Source organism: Oncorhynchus nerka, linkage group LG16, assembly GCF_034236695.1.
Source record: "Oncorhynchus nerka isolate Pitt River linkage group LG16, Oner_Uvic_2.0, whole genome shotgun sequence".
NCBI classification, from domain to species: domain Eukaryota; kingdom Metazoa; phylum Chordata; class Actinopteri; order Salmoniformes; family Salmonidae; genus Oncorhynchus; species Oncorhynchus nerka.
Window position 1 is genome coordinate 22,475,714 of NC_088411.1, and position 16,047 is coordinate 22,491,760.

Here is a 16,047-nt window from a genome sequence, read left to right on the forward strand (position 1 = left end):
CTTCAGAAAAACACTTTGTGGAGTGTTTCCTGTCTACCAATGCTTGAATTGGTCAGGAGCTCACCGGAGATGAGTTCCAGCACCTCTCGTTTTCTACTGCTTGAGATCCTGTTCCTCTTTTGGAGTATTAGCTCATTCTTAAATGGAAGAAGTTTGGAAACACCAAGACTCTTCCTAGAGCTGGCTGCTCAGCCAAACTGAGCAATCGGGGGAGGACCTTGGTCAAGGAGGTGACCAAAAACCCGATGGTAACCTAACAAAACATGGAAAAAGTCAAGGGGTCTGAATACTTTCCAAAGACACTGTAATTACCAAAGTCTAGATTTGGTATCACTTATACTGAACAAAAATATAAACACAACATGTAGTGTTGGTCCCATTTTTTATGTGCTGAAGTAAATGATCCCGAAATGTTCCATAGGCACAAAAACGTATTTCTCTCAAATTCTGTGCACAAATTTGTTTACATCCCTTTTAGTGCACATTTCTTCTTTGCCAAGATAATCCATCCACCTGTCAAGTGTGGCATATCAAGAAACTGTGCTGGGTACAAGTTAAAGGCCACTCTACAATGTGCAGTTTTGTCACACAACACAATGCCACAGATGTCTCAAGTTTTGAGGGAGCGTGTAATTGGCATGCTGACCGCAGGAACGCCCACCAGAGCTGTTGCCAGATAATTGAATGTTCATTTCTCTACCATAAGCCATCTCCGTCGTTTTAGAGAATTTGTCAGTTCGTCTTATTGGCTTCACAACCGCAGATGAAGTATAACCACGCCAGCCCAGGACCTCCACATCTGGCTTCTTCACCTGCGGGACTGTCTGAGACCATCCACTCGGACAGCTGATGAAACTGAGGAGTATTTCTGTCAGTAATGAAGCCCTTTTGTGGGGAAAAACTCATTCCGATTGGCTGTGCCTGGCTCCCCTGTGGGCTCCCCCATGGCTGAGCCCATGCACAGTCATGTGAAATCCATAGATTATGGCCTAATTAATTTATTTCAATTGACTGATTTTCATATGAACTGTAACTCAGTATAATCATAAAATGATTGCACGTTGCGTTTATATTTTTGTTCAGTATACAATTGGGGAAAGAGTTGTTTTGATCACACATCAGCACAAAGACCTTTGTTGGAACATTGTGTACTGAAGTTGTCATAGGAGATGAAAGGACAGGAGGAGCATATAGTGGTCGTTTGGTAGTACTGTAGACGTTTTTGATCACCCTGTTTCATTCCGTTACTCTATCTACTGTTGAGGAAGTGAACTGCAGCGCTTACATAAGGTGTAGGGTGAAGTTGCTCTAGACACTGATATTGGATCAGTGTTCCCTACTAATGATTAAGGTTGTGATTGGGGAAAGGGAAGCTGATCCTAGATCTGTACCTAGGGTAGACTTCCCCAGAACGCGTACATACAGTGACATTAATCACATCACAAACATCTTTAGGTTTTTAACTGGAATTTATTTAGTTATAAAACGTTTTTCTTTTACAAAACAAATAGAAAAAAATGTAAATATGAAAACAATGACAAAGACTGTAATTTGGATAATAACAAGAAAAGGCAGCCGTAAAATGTGAATAAAAAACAACAACCATCCACAGTTGGGAAGGGGGGGGGGGGTGAGATATTAAGCACATCTAACACAGGATCAAATCATGTCTGGGTAGGTGATAAGAAAAAGGCATAGACCGTGGGCTGTTTCAATGACTGTCCAAAATAGCACCCTATTCCCTATTTAGTGCACTATTTTTGAGCAAAGACCATATATGGAATACGGTGCCATTTGGGAAGCACACAATGTGAATGTATAGACTGTACATCAAGCTGAATACAAAAGTGCACAGTAATCATCCAGTCACGTTTCTCTGATCTCATTATGTGCTTTTGATAACTGAGATTGAGATTATACCTGGATTACAGCTCTATGTAGTAGTGAATGATAATAATAATATTATTGTTGTTCATATGTCAAATGTACACTCAGAGAATGTTGATGTACTGGGTCCTGTTTTCTATCCTGAGTGCCAGTCTGTTTATGTTATCATGCCAACTCTCTGTCACTCATTGTGATGCCAAACATTTGGCACCACAATGACAGTGATTAAGATGGCAAGAGCACAGATCTGGGACCAGGCTAGCTGTTTTCTCCATCCTCTAAATAATGTCCAGGACTTATTTGTCATTTAACTTCAAAGCAACAAGGTTGGATTGACCCAAAAACAGCTGCCTGACTGTCTATAAATTAGATTACATTAGTTAACATTTCTTAAAAATCAATTCATTCATTAGCTTGATGTAACATTGAGGCTTCATCAGCACATTATCATGATAATAAGCATTTAGTGTCATCAAAGCAGTATGATGTAGTCTACTAGTCTATTGTTGCGCAACAATTAGTACCGTCTGCTTTACATCATAGGCCCTTACCACTCAGGTTCTACAACTGACGCATATGACACATTGGTTGTGATACAACTGATATTTTTGTGATACAACATAGTTTGTTTGCACAAAAAATGTGTACACAACTATTGTGCGGTGAGAGTCCACAACGCTTGTGTAATTATTTTTACGGAGTAAAATTCTTGTGCCAAATCATTTGTACAACCCGAGTGTGCACAGAGCCATAGTAGCGGTCAGTGGTGGCCACTGGACGGTCACTCACAGGAACACTTGAGCAGTGGAAACGAGGGAAACAAGAGGAGCAAGGAAAAACAGTCACAGTGTGTCTGAAATGGCAACCTATTCCCCATATAGTGCACTACTTTTGACCAGGGCCACTTGGGTGCCATTTTGGACTCACTCACAGACAGAAGAGTCATCTTTGGAGACTGTGATGGTGAGGTATTCAATCCTCTTGTCTAGGGGCATCATCCATCCTATTAGTGTCTCTCTCTGTAATCAGCACAAGGAAAAGCTAGGTCTCTGGGTTCAACATACAGCCAGTGTGGAGGTGGGGGTCATGTGTAAGCCTCCTCTCATTGGGGGGCTCAAGGCTGCAGGGTTAGACCGGGCTGTGTGCCAATCAGGAGCATGAAGGTGGAGATTGGAGAGGCCAGTTTTGTACAGTCCAGTCTAGTCTAGTCCAGTCCACATTCTCAGGGTCAGCTGGTCAGGGTAGTGCTGGTGTTGGTGGGTCCTATGTAAGAAAACCCTGGGTCGTGTCCATTAGGCAACAAACATTGCTAAATGTTTTCCATTCCATGCCCTAATGAACATGACCCTAGAGTGGCAGGCTAGTAGGCCCTCAGTGCCTGCGGGTGCGCTGGCCTCCGGTGCCCGTGGTGGTGACGTAGAGTAGGGGCTGGGGCTGGCGCAGCTGGGACGCACGCTTCAGGTTGCTCAGATGGACTGGGGAGGACTCTGTGATGGGGCCTGTAAAAAGCATTAGAGCCCTGTTTACGAACAGTACAGTATGTCGATATATTTCATTAGCTACACAGTAAGGAGATAAGCCAATATCCAAGGGCAATTCATCCAATTTGTCCTGATGGTGGTGCTGTGGGTGCCATAGGCCTTGAACCCCGCCGTGGATGTTTGCAGCAATATTTTGTATTTTTTAATCTAGAGGTGTAGGAAAAGGGAGGCTGACCTGTTTGGTGGTTGTTGTGGGACAGCCGGACCTTGGTGAGAGGAGGGACCCCCCTGTGCTGTGGGCGTTGCAGGGGGGCCTGGGGCTGGCCGTTGATGTGGAGGTGGGGGTCTGAAGTGCTGTCCAGTGGGCGGACACGTTGGGCTGCCATGGTCTTAGACTGAGACAGCTGAGCAGGGGGAGGGATTGAGAAGTGTGTTAGGGCTGATATCATGTAGGCTATGTACTGTAACATTGTCTGCGGTTGGAGCCCCTTTATATGTCTAGACTTTATACTTTCCTCTCTTTATATATCTATATAGACTTTATATGTCAATCAATCAATAAATCAATCAATCAATCACAGCTGCTGATGACTCTACTAACATATATTACTGAATAATAAAATCCTTCTAAGGGAGCTAGATAATGAACACGCTACTTACTGCTTGACCTGTGACCTCGAATGAGCGGGAGCGTCTCTTTCGGCGGCGAGCCTCGAAGTCCTGCTCACGCAGGGTGGGGTTTGGGTTCTTGGGGGCGGGCTGGCGGTTGCGTGGGCGTGTCCAGGTGCCCTGGGAGCCAGGCCCCTCCCCTGTGCTGCTGGATAGGTTCTCATCTGAGGTGGCGTGGCGGAGCTCAGGGCTGGGCTGCCGGCCGCGAAGCAGGGCCAGGCCCCTAGGGGGCGCCTCACTCAGAGACAGGCTGCTCTTGTGCTTCTTGGGGTCCAGGGGGGAGGGAGGAGGGGGCAGCCTCAGGGCGTCCACTTCCAGGGCTTTGGAGCGGCGGCAAGCAGCCTTCACTGCGATGTTGTGGATCCCTTTGAGGATCTGCTGCCTCTCTGTTGAATCAAGGGAGACATTTGATTAGTAGGAAATCGAGACAGAGGTTCTACTATGAACGCATCTAGTACACCAGCATCCTGAAGATATCAAAATATAAACGTTATTCTCCCCAATCGTCCCTAGATTATATAACGGCTATATTCTGTATTCGATCAGTTTGTGGTCTGTGCCCACAACTACAGATGTAGGATCTTAATTTGATCACACTGTTGCAGGAGTACTTTCCTGCAATGCAGAAAATATAAAACTTGTAGTGTATTTAAGGTTTAAAAATGCTTCTAAAGTTTGTAATTTCCACTTTGAAATTTCAGACTTGATTTTCCTTTACGACAAATGTATCAATCTCTACAAAAATGTCCATTAATTATAGTCACATAATAATTCACATGACCTGTTGTAGCAAACTAACCGCTGTAGCAAACTGGCTCAAATTAAGATCCTACATCTGTACCCAAAGTACTCCCTATTCCGTAACACTCCTGTCTGCTGTAGCCATTGGGGGTCACTTACCCTTGCGTGTGAGGGGGACATCCTGGCCCGTCTCACTGCTCTCAGGGGAGGAGTCCAGGTGACTGCTGACACTGTGGCTGAGGTGGCAGTAGCTCAGAGTGGTCTCTGGAGCCAATGGCTGCAGCTGTAGAGGACAGAGGAGAGGGGACATGTAGCATTATACTCACACTCTCATAGGGGAGTATGTACATATGAAACCTGGTAGAAATGTTGCCTCCATTACTATGGAGTCTCCACACTTCAGGTGTAATGGCAACAGCTGTATTGGCCCTAGTATATATCACAGTGTGGATGGTACAGGGTTCTCACCTCTCTGTTCCCCTGGCCGTTGATGTGGATGGGAGGAGGGGTCATCACAGCAGAATGTTTCATCTGTCTGGCATGGGGTATGCTCTTAAACACCCGGTTGTTGTCTCTGTGAGAGGGAGCAGGAAGGAGGTAGGGGGAAGGGAGAAATATAGATAGAGAGCGAGAGAGAGAAAGAACGACAGAGAGAGAAAAAGTCAGTTAGACGAATGTCCTTCTATAGAAGGTGGAGATACAGATTAAAGTGTTTCTTCTTCCTAAACCAACCACCACCGTCTCTCCCGCTCTCCCTCCCAATCCCTCTGTCCTCTTACCCTTCAGCCTCAGGTAGGATAGGTGGCAGGGTGTGTCTGCGGGCCTTGGCCCTGCCATGCCTGGTCTCTGAGCCCATGGTGCGAACGCTCTCCTGGTCTGAGTCCACGTCCTGCAGCAGGACACGACCTCGGCTGGGTAGGCTGATCTTGGGCAGTGAGGCCTCCTGGAGACAGCAAATGGTAGAGGAAGGATAAGTTTATATATTATAATTGTGTGTGATCTCGATTTCAATCTTAATCCCGTTCTCTATCTGAGTCCAGTGATCTTGTCCAGGGCTGTTCATGTGTGTGTGTGCATGGTGTGTGTGTGTATCTGTTGCCTACCTTGAGTGTGCATCCAGTGACCTTGTCCAGGGCCATGGCTCTGTCCAGGTTCCTCTCGTCCAGCTCTCTCATGTACATCCCATACAGCTCCTGAAGGTGGGGGGGCACCAGAAGGCTGTGGTCTGCAGCAACACAACACAGGTTAGAATACCAGTCACACTACAACACAACATCAACCATGTTAGAGTAGTCATACTACAACACTAAACATACAACTACGGAAGAGTATTACAGCCAAGTAGAAAGAAAACAGAAATAAACAGCGACAGGTGGTGGTAGTTGGATTATTATTTTTTGCACAATAGTATTTAAAGTGGCAATATTTTGAGAATAAACTTGAAATGTAATCATGAGAATAAAGCCAACATTTTTTAAATAAAGTCACAGTTATATTTCAAGATTAATGTCGGAGATTTGGTTAAGTACATGTCTCCCTGTTGATGTGCACTCCACTGTTGAAATGTCTGAGTTAGATGACATGGTGAAACTATACTTTAGAATTGGCTTTAGTAAGAAGGAAATCCTTGCACTTAATACATACAATGTAGTAACCATGTTATTATAAGTATTAGGACCTGGATATGGTTGTGCCACAGATTATTTTCAGAAGGATGAACTGTGGTTACAGACATAGGTAGAGAGGGGCGGGTTGTGTGTGTATGCAGGTGTGTGTGTGTGTGTGTGTGTATGCAGGTGTGTGTGTGTGTGTTTGGGCGGTAAAAAGTAGCGGCAAAACAAACAAATGGCCATCAATCTAATGATCTAATAACACACACACACACACACACACACACACACACACACACACACACACACACACACACACACACACACACACACACACACACACAATTTCAGACTAAAGGCATACACTCTTATAACGGCAATGGTGAGCACTAACAAACAAAATAAGTTCTTGCCACTGTCACTGAATGCGAAGAGAACTGGGGTTTGGGGGCAGCCCTTGGACCCGACAGGGACGCGCAATCCTAGTTCATGCAATCCGTGACCTACTTTCACAAGATAATAAACTGGCTGGCATAGGCCTATGAGGATACTTCATTGGAAGTGTAGCATACATAAAACACCATTTATTACGCACAAATTTGGGACATATAGGCTGCTGGCCTAGCTGTTACTCCCTAAAATATACTATGCACAATGTTGGCAGACGCAGGGGTTTGAGGATAACATTGTAGCGTTGCGTGCATCAGGGACTGATGTCTCTTTGCAGTCTGACCACGCACCATGGCCGTTAGAATGGTATTGCTTTGGGGATACTGTGTGTGTGTGTGTGTGTCGCCTGTTTGAACGAGTGTTTTAGATGCTCCTGCCACACACACCAGTCTCTACCTATGTAATCACACAGAAAGATAAAATACCTCATCAGAGCCCGTGTGGTCCTAATAGGCCTACTTATAATAATATGGTTATTATGTCCTAAAAGAGAAAGGATTTCCTTTTTACCAAAGCCAATTCTAAAGTATAGTTTTATCATCTAACTGCAGGCATTCCACGGTGATGTGCACAGCAACAGTGAGCCAGGGAAACAAGCAGTTAATCAAACCCCTACTTTAATCTGGAAATATAACTTCAACTTTATTCTCTAAATTGAATTTCAAGTTTATTGTCGAAATATTGCCACTTTATTGTATAAATATTGCCACTTTATTCTCAAAATATTTTTTGAAGTACCATCCCCGTAGCTGTTAATTTATTTTTTCTCTTTACTTAGTACTAATACTCTTCCCTACACAACACTTACATACACAACATTTAATTGTTACACATTCAATCAATCTCACTGCGTTTGCAAGATCACTAAAATGTAGACCCTGGATAGTGACTTCTAGAGCTCCTCTTTAAAAATACCGAAGTCTGAAGTCTATAGCCATTGTAGTAAAACAAATGAAGTAGTGTTGGTTTACGGTGTTGTTTGGACACACCGTTAATGAACTGTCTCTGCTGCTGGATGATCTCATCACAGAGGTGGCGGTGCTGCTCGAAACGCTGCACCACAAAGTTCTTCTGTCGGATCACGTTGTCTTTGAGCAGGGCGTGGGACTGCATCTTAGCGTTCTCGATCTCCAGCTCGTGGACCTTACAGAGGAGGCCCAGCACCTCCCTCTGCTCCTCGCAGCTCACCCTGCGAGGGAGCAGCTCCTCCAGGCGCCTGGCCCGCTCGCGCAGCTCCACAAAGTGGCTCTCTAGCGACGCCTACAAGACATGAGGACAAACCGCAGGCAGGGCTTAATGGAATCCTCACCATAGTATGTTCTCATCATGGTATACGAGGGTCTACTGTACAAGGGGAGGTTGGTGGGAGTAGATTAAATGGAATAAACCATTGTAAACCATGTGATTAATACCGTTCTATTCATTACAATCCAGCCATGACAATGAGTCCGTCCTCCAATATCTCCTATCACCGGCCACCTCTGTACTGTACAATAGAGAGCAATAGTAATGGCTGCTTTTAGTAAGCACTAACGAATGCTAACTCCGCCATGGATCGTTGGTCAAAGCCTATGGGGAAATGTATCGATTTTTTGGATAAACACCAAAAATAAAGTATATGATAAACACAGGTTTAGGAGATCTTATCTGTATTGTTCAGCTATTTTGAAGCATTTATGTAATGAAAACAAGCACATAAAGCGAATAAAGGCTTCATAATTCATAAAGGTCACGTTAACTGACTGATATTACAGTGCCTGTGGGTGGCAGGTAGCATAGCGGTTAAGAGCATTGGGCCAGTAACCGAAAGGTCACTAGTTTGATTCCCTGAGCCGGCAAGGTGGAAAAATCGGTCATTCTGCCCAAGTTAACCCCCAACAACTGCTCCCGGGTGCCAATGATTTCAATTAAGGCAGCCTCTCTGATTCAGAGGGGTGGGGTTAAATGTGGTAGACACATTTTGGTTGAATGCATTCAGAGCTGTGCAGCTGCCTAGGTTTCCCCTTCCCCTATAGAAAGTCTACACCCTCTTCAACCTTTTTCACATTTTGTTGCGTTACAAAGTGGGATTGAAATATATTGAATTGAAAAGATAATTCAACAAATCTTTTACAAATTAATAAACATTTTAAAACGAAAATATTGTCATTGCACAAGTATTCACCCCCTTTGTTTAGGCAAACCCAAATGAGTTCAGAAGTCAAATATTGCCCAACAAATCACATAAGATATATGGACTCACTCTGTGTGAAATAATAGGAATTGGCATTACTTTTTAATGACTACACCTTCCTCTGTCCCCCATACATACAACATCTATAAGGTCCCTCAGTCAAGTATTGAATTTCAAGAACAGATTCAACTACAAAGACCACAGAGCTTTTCGAAAGCCTCATAAAGAAGGGCAGTGATTGGTAGATGAGTAACAAAAACAAATCAGACATGGAATATTCTGTATCTTTAAGCAAGGTCAAGTTAATAATTATGTTCTGGACGATGTATTAAACTAGCCAGACACATCAAAGATGCAGACGTCCTTCTGAACGGAGCTGCAGGACAGGAAGGAAACTGCTCAGAGATGTCACCATGAGGTCATTGGGGATTTTAAAACAGCTACAGAGTTCAATAGTTGAGACGGGAGAAAACTGAGGATGGATCAACAACATTGTAGTGACTCCAAAATAATGACCTAAATGACAGAGTGAAAAGAAGAATAAAAATATACCAAAGGAATACACTATTTGGCCTAAATGCAATGCCTTATGTTTGGGGCAAATCCAACAGCACACATCACTGAGTAACTGCCTCCTTATTTTCAAGTATGTTATGTTGGTGGCTGCATCATGGTATGGGTATGCTTCACATCAGCAAAGCCTGGGGAGTTTTTCAGGATGCAAAGAAATGGGATGGAGCAACGCACAGGCAAAATCCTAGAGGAAAACCTGCTTATGGTTTATGGTCAGATTTGCCAAATGGAGGGCGAGGGAGAGCTTTGAATGTGTCTGTGTGTGGAGTAAAGGTGGTCTAGAGTTTTTTTTTTTTAGTGGGGACCTTCAGTCTGCTTTATACCAGACACTGGGAGGTGAATTCACCTTTCAGCAGGACAATAACCTATAACTCAAAGCCAAATCTGCACTGTAGTTGTTTACCAAGAAGACAGTGACTGTTCCTGAGTTTTGACTTAAATCTGATTGAGAATCTGTGGAGAGACTTGAAAATTCCTGTCTAGCCATGATTTCCAAAACCTTGATAGAGCTTGAAGAATTTAGAAAAAAACAATTTTGCACAATACCGGAGTGCAAAGCTTCTTATGAAACTCACCAAAGAAGACTCACAGCTGTAATATTTGTGTTATAATATTATTTGTCATTAATCTTAGAGAAATACATTTTTGTTTGTATTACTGTCGTTGGTTTGGGTTGCGTTTTGTTTTTACTGTTAAGCAGGTGTATTTTCACGGGACTGTTTCGCCCACACGTTAGTTTAGCAGAGGATTGTTTCCTCCGTTTGGGTTACTAGACTGCGTTCCTGTGTTCTTGTGGCTACGTTTGTGGGCCTGTACCTGTTGTGTTGGTGGACGGTAAATAAATGCCCTTCTGGGATATTCTTGCTCTCCTGCGCCTGACTCCACACCCACCTCTCCTAGGGAGATTCTGACACTTGCCTAGTTAAATAAAGGTAAAAAAAAATAAAAATAGAACAAAATGCATGCGATCTCCTAAGCCTGTGTTAACCTCAGACCTGATTTTCAGGTTTTATACATGGACCAATGAGCCATGCATGGCTAACTCATTTCCTTTTCTTTAGGACTACGAGCTCTGTTGTCTAGTTCACAAGGTAGACTCAGCAATATGACATAGATGCAGAAAGTAAACAGCATAGTGGCTACATTTTTGTAACAACTAAGAGCGTTGAAGCTCTACTTCTCCGCTGTTTTGGTCCAGGGGCTACACCACGCTCTTAACAGCGTGAAGCGAACCCATGCACATGCGCAGAAACTGTGTGTGACTTTGTGAGAGAGAAGTCTTGCATCTCACTCATCTCAACATCTGCGGTGCTGCTCGTGGCAACACCATTTCACCGAGTCTACCTTTAAGCTGAGTCTACATTAAAACAGTTTCTATCTCCAGGCCATCAGACTTTTTAATAGTCACCACTAGCTAGACTCCGCCCAGTATTCTTTCCTGAACTTTAGTCACTTATTAGCCTGCTACCACCCGGTACTCAATCCTGCACCTTAGAGACCGCTGCCCTATGTACATAGTCATCAATCACTGGTTACTTTAATCATGTTTACATACTGTTTTACCCACTTTATATGTATACCCTGCATTGTAGTCATGGATCATACTATATAAATACCGCTGAACACACATTTCCTATTCATATAATGTTTATACACACCATGACATATCTATTTATATTCTAGACTAAATTTGCTCTATATTTCTATATTCCTTTATTTTTAGGATTTGAGTGTAATGTTGTGTATTGTTAGGTATTACTGCACTGTTGGAGCTAGAAACATAAGCATTTCTCTGTACCTGCGATAACATCTGCTAAATATGTGTACGCTACCAGATTTGAATTGAAGCTGGGTAACCTAAGACAGGGTTTCCCAATCTCCATCCTGTGGCCCCCGTGGGTTCCCTTTTAGTGCCCCAGCACTACACAGCTGATTAAAATAACCAACTCATCATCAAACTTTGATTATTTGAACCAGCTGTGTAATGCTAGGGCAAAACCCCAAAACCTGCACCGACAGGGAACCCCTGGACCAAGTTTGGAAAACTCTGGCCTAAGCTGTGTGTGTGATTCTGTAGTTCCCTCTAGAGGTGAGAATGGGGGACTACAGTAACCTACCTTCTGTTTGCGTATCTTCTTTTGTTCAGCCATGAGAGTGACCAGATTCTCTCTGGCCATGGCTACTTCCTGGGTCTCAGTGCTGTCTGGGGGAGACTCAGGGCAGTCAGAGTCCTTCTCACTCTCCTCCTTACTGAAGCTCTCCTTCCTCCTCTCCGCGCGCCACTTCCTGCGACGACGACTCCGCTCCTGCTCCCAACTATAGGAGGGCACAAACAACAGGGGTTGAGACACACTTATGTTATCTATCACAGTCATTTAACTGCTACAGGTAAAGGCTACAGGTATAGAGGCAGTGGTTTGAGATTACTGTAGGTCACAAATGGTACCCTATTCCCTATATAGAGCCCTATGGGCGCTGGTCATAAGTAGTGCACTATATAGGGAATAGAGTGCCATTTGAGATGCATCCTAAGACACATACTCTGCGATGGTGAGCAGGTGTTTGGAGGTGTCCATCTGGATCTCCATGTTGCTGTTGTCCAGCTCCATCAGGCTCCTCCTGATCTCCATCTGACTCCTGAAGGCCTCTAGGAGCTGTTCCCTCAGCTGGTCCATCTCTGCCCGGTTCGCCTGCGTGCTGTGGGCCTGCACCTCCGCTGTGTTGGTGGCAGTGGAGGAGAGAAGTGTTATTGTCTGTTGGAGGCACACACACACACGTTTTGTTCTTCTATCCTCGTGGGGACCTACAATTAATTTCCATAGTGGGGACCTACAATTAATTTCCATAGCGGGGACCTAAAACTAATTTCCATAGTGGGGACCTACAATTAATTTCCATAGTGGGGACCTAAAACTAATTTCCATAGTGGGGACCTAAAACTAACTTCCATAGTGGGGACCTAAAACTAATTTCCATAGTGGGGACCTAAAACTAATTTCCATAGTGGGGACCTAAAACTAATCTCCATAGTGGGGACCTAAAACTAATTTCCATAGTGGGGACCTAAAACTAATTTCCATAGTGGGGACCTACAATTAATTTCCATAGTGGGGACCTAAAACTAATTTCCATAGTGGGGACCTACAATTAATTTCCATAGTGGGGACCTAAAACGAATTTCCATAGTGGGGACCTAAAACTAATTTCCATAGTGGGGACCTAAAATTAATCTCCTTAGTGGGGACCTACAATTAATTTCCTTAGTGGGGACCTAAAATTAATCTCCATAGTGGGGACTTAAAATGTATTTCCATTCAAAATCCTATTTTCCCCATACCTAACCTTAACCTTAACCCAAACCCTAAATCCTAACCCTAACCCCTTACACTAGCTCTAACCCTAAACCTAACCCCTAAGGTTAAAATAGCCTTTGTCCTCATGGGGGCGTGGGAAATATCCCAATGAGGGAGAATTTTCCTTGTCTTATTATTCTTGTGGGGACTTTGGGGATTTTAGGTCCCCACAAAGATAGAAGAACCAACCAACCAACCAACACACACACACACACACACACACACACACACACACACACACACACACACACACACACACACACACACACACACACACACACACACACACACACACACACAGTGAGGAGGCGAGGGAACAATTAGAGGTCAAGGTAAGGTCATTACCCTGGACATGGCGAATGTCAGCTCGGTCAAGGTTGAGCTGACGTCCAGCCTGATCAGCGATCTTCTTTTTGAGCCGCTGGATCTCGCTGCGCAGGTCAGAGATGATGTTGGTGTACTGAGCAATGTGGTAGGACACATTCAGCAGGTTCCTCTTTACCTGGAGAGAGAACTGTGTTATAACAGTGTAATAACTGTGTTATACCTGTGTAATAACTGTGTTACAACTGTGTAATAACATGGCGTACTGATGATTTAGTAGCACAAGTTCAGCAAGGAGGAACATATTGATGAACTATGAAGCCTAATATTGACTGGTTTGGTGCTTTGTTATAACTGTGTTATACTGCAGACCTAACGGCATCTTTAACTTGCTCTTTGGGGGGTATACGCTGGTTTACTCTAAATCACTTTGCGATAACTGTGTTTAATTATATTATGATAACTGTGTTGGTTGATTGATTTGAAAATTGAAAGATAGGAGAAAAACTTCAGTTGTCCCACACCTCAGTGATGGAGTAAAGGCAGAAAATGTTTGACGTGCATTGTGTTGTGTATTAAGTCACCCGTGTGCGGATACTTTTGGCACGGTCGGCATAGCTAAGTGTGTTGCGAGACTCCTCGAAGGCCAGGGAGGCGGGGCTAATGTGGGCTATCATCACCGTGCGACTGTTGCCGCCCAACGAATCCTGTAAATCAAGCACATAAGAACAGGAAGTGAATGAGTGCAAGTGGAATGCAGAATAATCTGAATGATGAAAACAATACAGCAAAAAGTTGCATTGTACTGTACTGTTTTGTATTGTATTGTTTCATATGGTATGGCATCGTAGTGTAGTGTAGTGTATTCATAAAGCACGTGGCAAGTCAGGTCAGTTTGTCTTAGACAGGTTGCCGTACTGTACCTTGAGCAGGCGCGTCAGCTTGCTGTCCCTGTAGTTAATGTATTTGTTGCCGTGTTTCTCACTCAGGGCGTTGATGCAGTTACCCAGAGCCAGGAGGGAGCGGTTGATGTGGGCCCCTTCTTTTAACCTCTGACCTCTGTTTTGTGTCTGGGAGAGAAAGATGGAGCAGGTTTAATCACTGACCTCTGTTCTGCGTCTGGGAGAGAGGGAGCAGGTTTAATATCTGGCCTCATGTTCCAGAGGATCAATTTTGCTGATCAAATTGACTGATCTACAAATAATAAAAAGAGTGGTTATTTCAGGTGCAATGTGATTTGTACGTCAATCAGTCAGTCTGTCTGCACTGCAGTCATTGACAGCAATGTAGTCGATCTTGAACATGCGGCCATTGTCTCTGAGTTGCAGGCCAAGACGGATACTGTCACAGTTAACCAGCAGAGGGCGGTCTAACCTTATTTTTCTCTCTGCCTGCTGTGACATTGGAAGTCTCCAGTATAAAAAAAAATCTATATTTTATAACCGCTTATGAGTTACGATGGACACTGTCAGTGTCATAACACAATATAAGTGTATTATAATGCATTATAAAGGATGTTATTATATACATTACCGTTCAAAAGTTTGGCGTCACTTAGAAATGTAATTGTTTTTGAAAGAAAAGCACACTTTTTTGTGCATTAAAAATAACATAAAATTGATCACAAATACAGTGTAGAGATTGTTAATGTTGTAAATGACTATTGTAGCTGGAAACGGCAGATTTCTTTATGGAATATCTACATAGGCGTACAGAGGCCCATTATCAGCAACCATCACTCCTGTGTTACAATGGCACGTTGTGTTAGCTAATACAAATTGATCATTTTAAAAGGCTAATTGATCATTAGAAAACCCTTTTGCAATTATGTTAGCACAGCAATAAAACTGGCCTTCTTTAGACTAGTTGAGTATCTGGAGCATCTGGGCGTTTGTGGGTTCGATTACAGGTTCAAAATGGCCAGAAACAAAGAACTTGAGAAACAGATGCCTCACAAGTCCTCAACCTGTAGCTTCATTAAATAGTACTTGCAAAATACCAGTCTTAACGTCAACAGTGAAGAGGCAACTCCGGGATGCTGGCCTTCTAGGCAGAGTTGCAAAGAAAAAAACATCTCAGACTGGCCAATAAAAAGAAAAGATTAAGATGGGCAAATTAACCCAGACACTGGAAAGAGGAACTCTGTCAAGAAGGCCAGCATCCTGGAGTCGCCTCTTCACTGTTGACGTTGAGACTGGTGTTTTGCGGGTACTATTTAATGAAGCTGCCAGTTGAGGGTCCTGCCTCACACAGGAAGCGGCGCAGGTCCTAATCCAGGCACTTGTCATCTCCCGTCTGGATTACTGCAACTCGCTGTTGGCTGGGCTCCCTGCCTGTGCCATTAAACCCCTACAACTCATCCAGAACGCCGCAGCCCGTCTGGTGTTCAACCTTCCCAAGTTCTCTCACGTCACCCCACTCCTCCGCTCTCTCCACTGGCTTCCAGTTGAAGCTCGCATCCGCTACAAGACCATGGTGCTTGCCTACGGAGCTGTGAGGGGAACGGCACCTCAGTACCTCCAGGCTCTGATCAGGCCCTACACCCAAACAAGGGCACTGCGTTCATCCACCTCTGGCCTGCTCGCCTCCCTACCACTGAGGAAGTACAGTTCCCGCTCAGCCCAGTCAAAACTGTTCGCTGCTCTGGCCCCCCAATGGTGGAACAAACTCCCTCACGACGCCAGGACAGCGGAGTCAATCACCACCTTCCGGAGACACCTGAAACCCCACCTCTTTAAGGAATACCTAGGATAGGATAAAGTAATCCTTCTCACCCCCCACTTAAA

At 44.1% G+C, this 16,047-nt stretch overlaps 1 protein-coding gene across 1 annotated transcript in view; it reads right to left on the bottom strand.

The window, feature by feature from the left end:
* Positions 1–1,456: 1,456 nt before the first annotated feature.
* The window catches only part of kif19 (kinesin family member 19), a 79,650-nt gene continuing 65,059 nt past the window's right edge, over positions 1,457–16,047 (bottom strand). The window contains exons 7-19 of the mRNA XM_029685174.2: positions 14,185–14,331; positions 13,846–13,968; positions 13,283–13,439; positions 12,126–12,300; positions 11,702–11,900; positions 7,828–8,098; positions 5,882–6,003; positions 5,558–5,721; positions 5,247–5,352; positions 4,938–5,061; positions 4,029–4,423; positions 3,604–3,772; positions 1,457–3,386 (exon numbers count right to left, since the gene is read on the bottom strand). Coding sequence (XP_029541034.2) covers positions 3,259–3,386; positions 3,604–3,772; positions 4,029–4,423; positions 4,938–5,061; positions 5,247–5,352; positions 5,558–5,721; positions 5,882–6,003; positions 7,828–8,098; positions 11,702–11,900; positions 12,126–12,300; positions 13,283–13,439; positions 13,846–13,968; positions 14,185–14,331 — 2,280 coding nt within the window. The 3' untranslated portion in view covers positions 1,457–3,258. The remainder of the gene's footprint in view (positions 3,387–3,603; positions 3,773–4,028; positions 4,424–4,937; positions 5,062–5,246; positions 5,353–5,557; positions 5,722–5,881; positions 6,004–7,827; positions 8,099–11,701; positions 11,901–12,125; positions 12,301–13,282; positions 13,440–13,845; positions 13,969–14,184; positions 14,332–16,047) is intronic.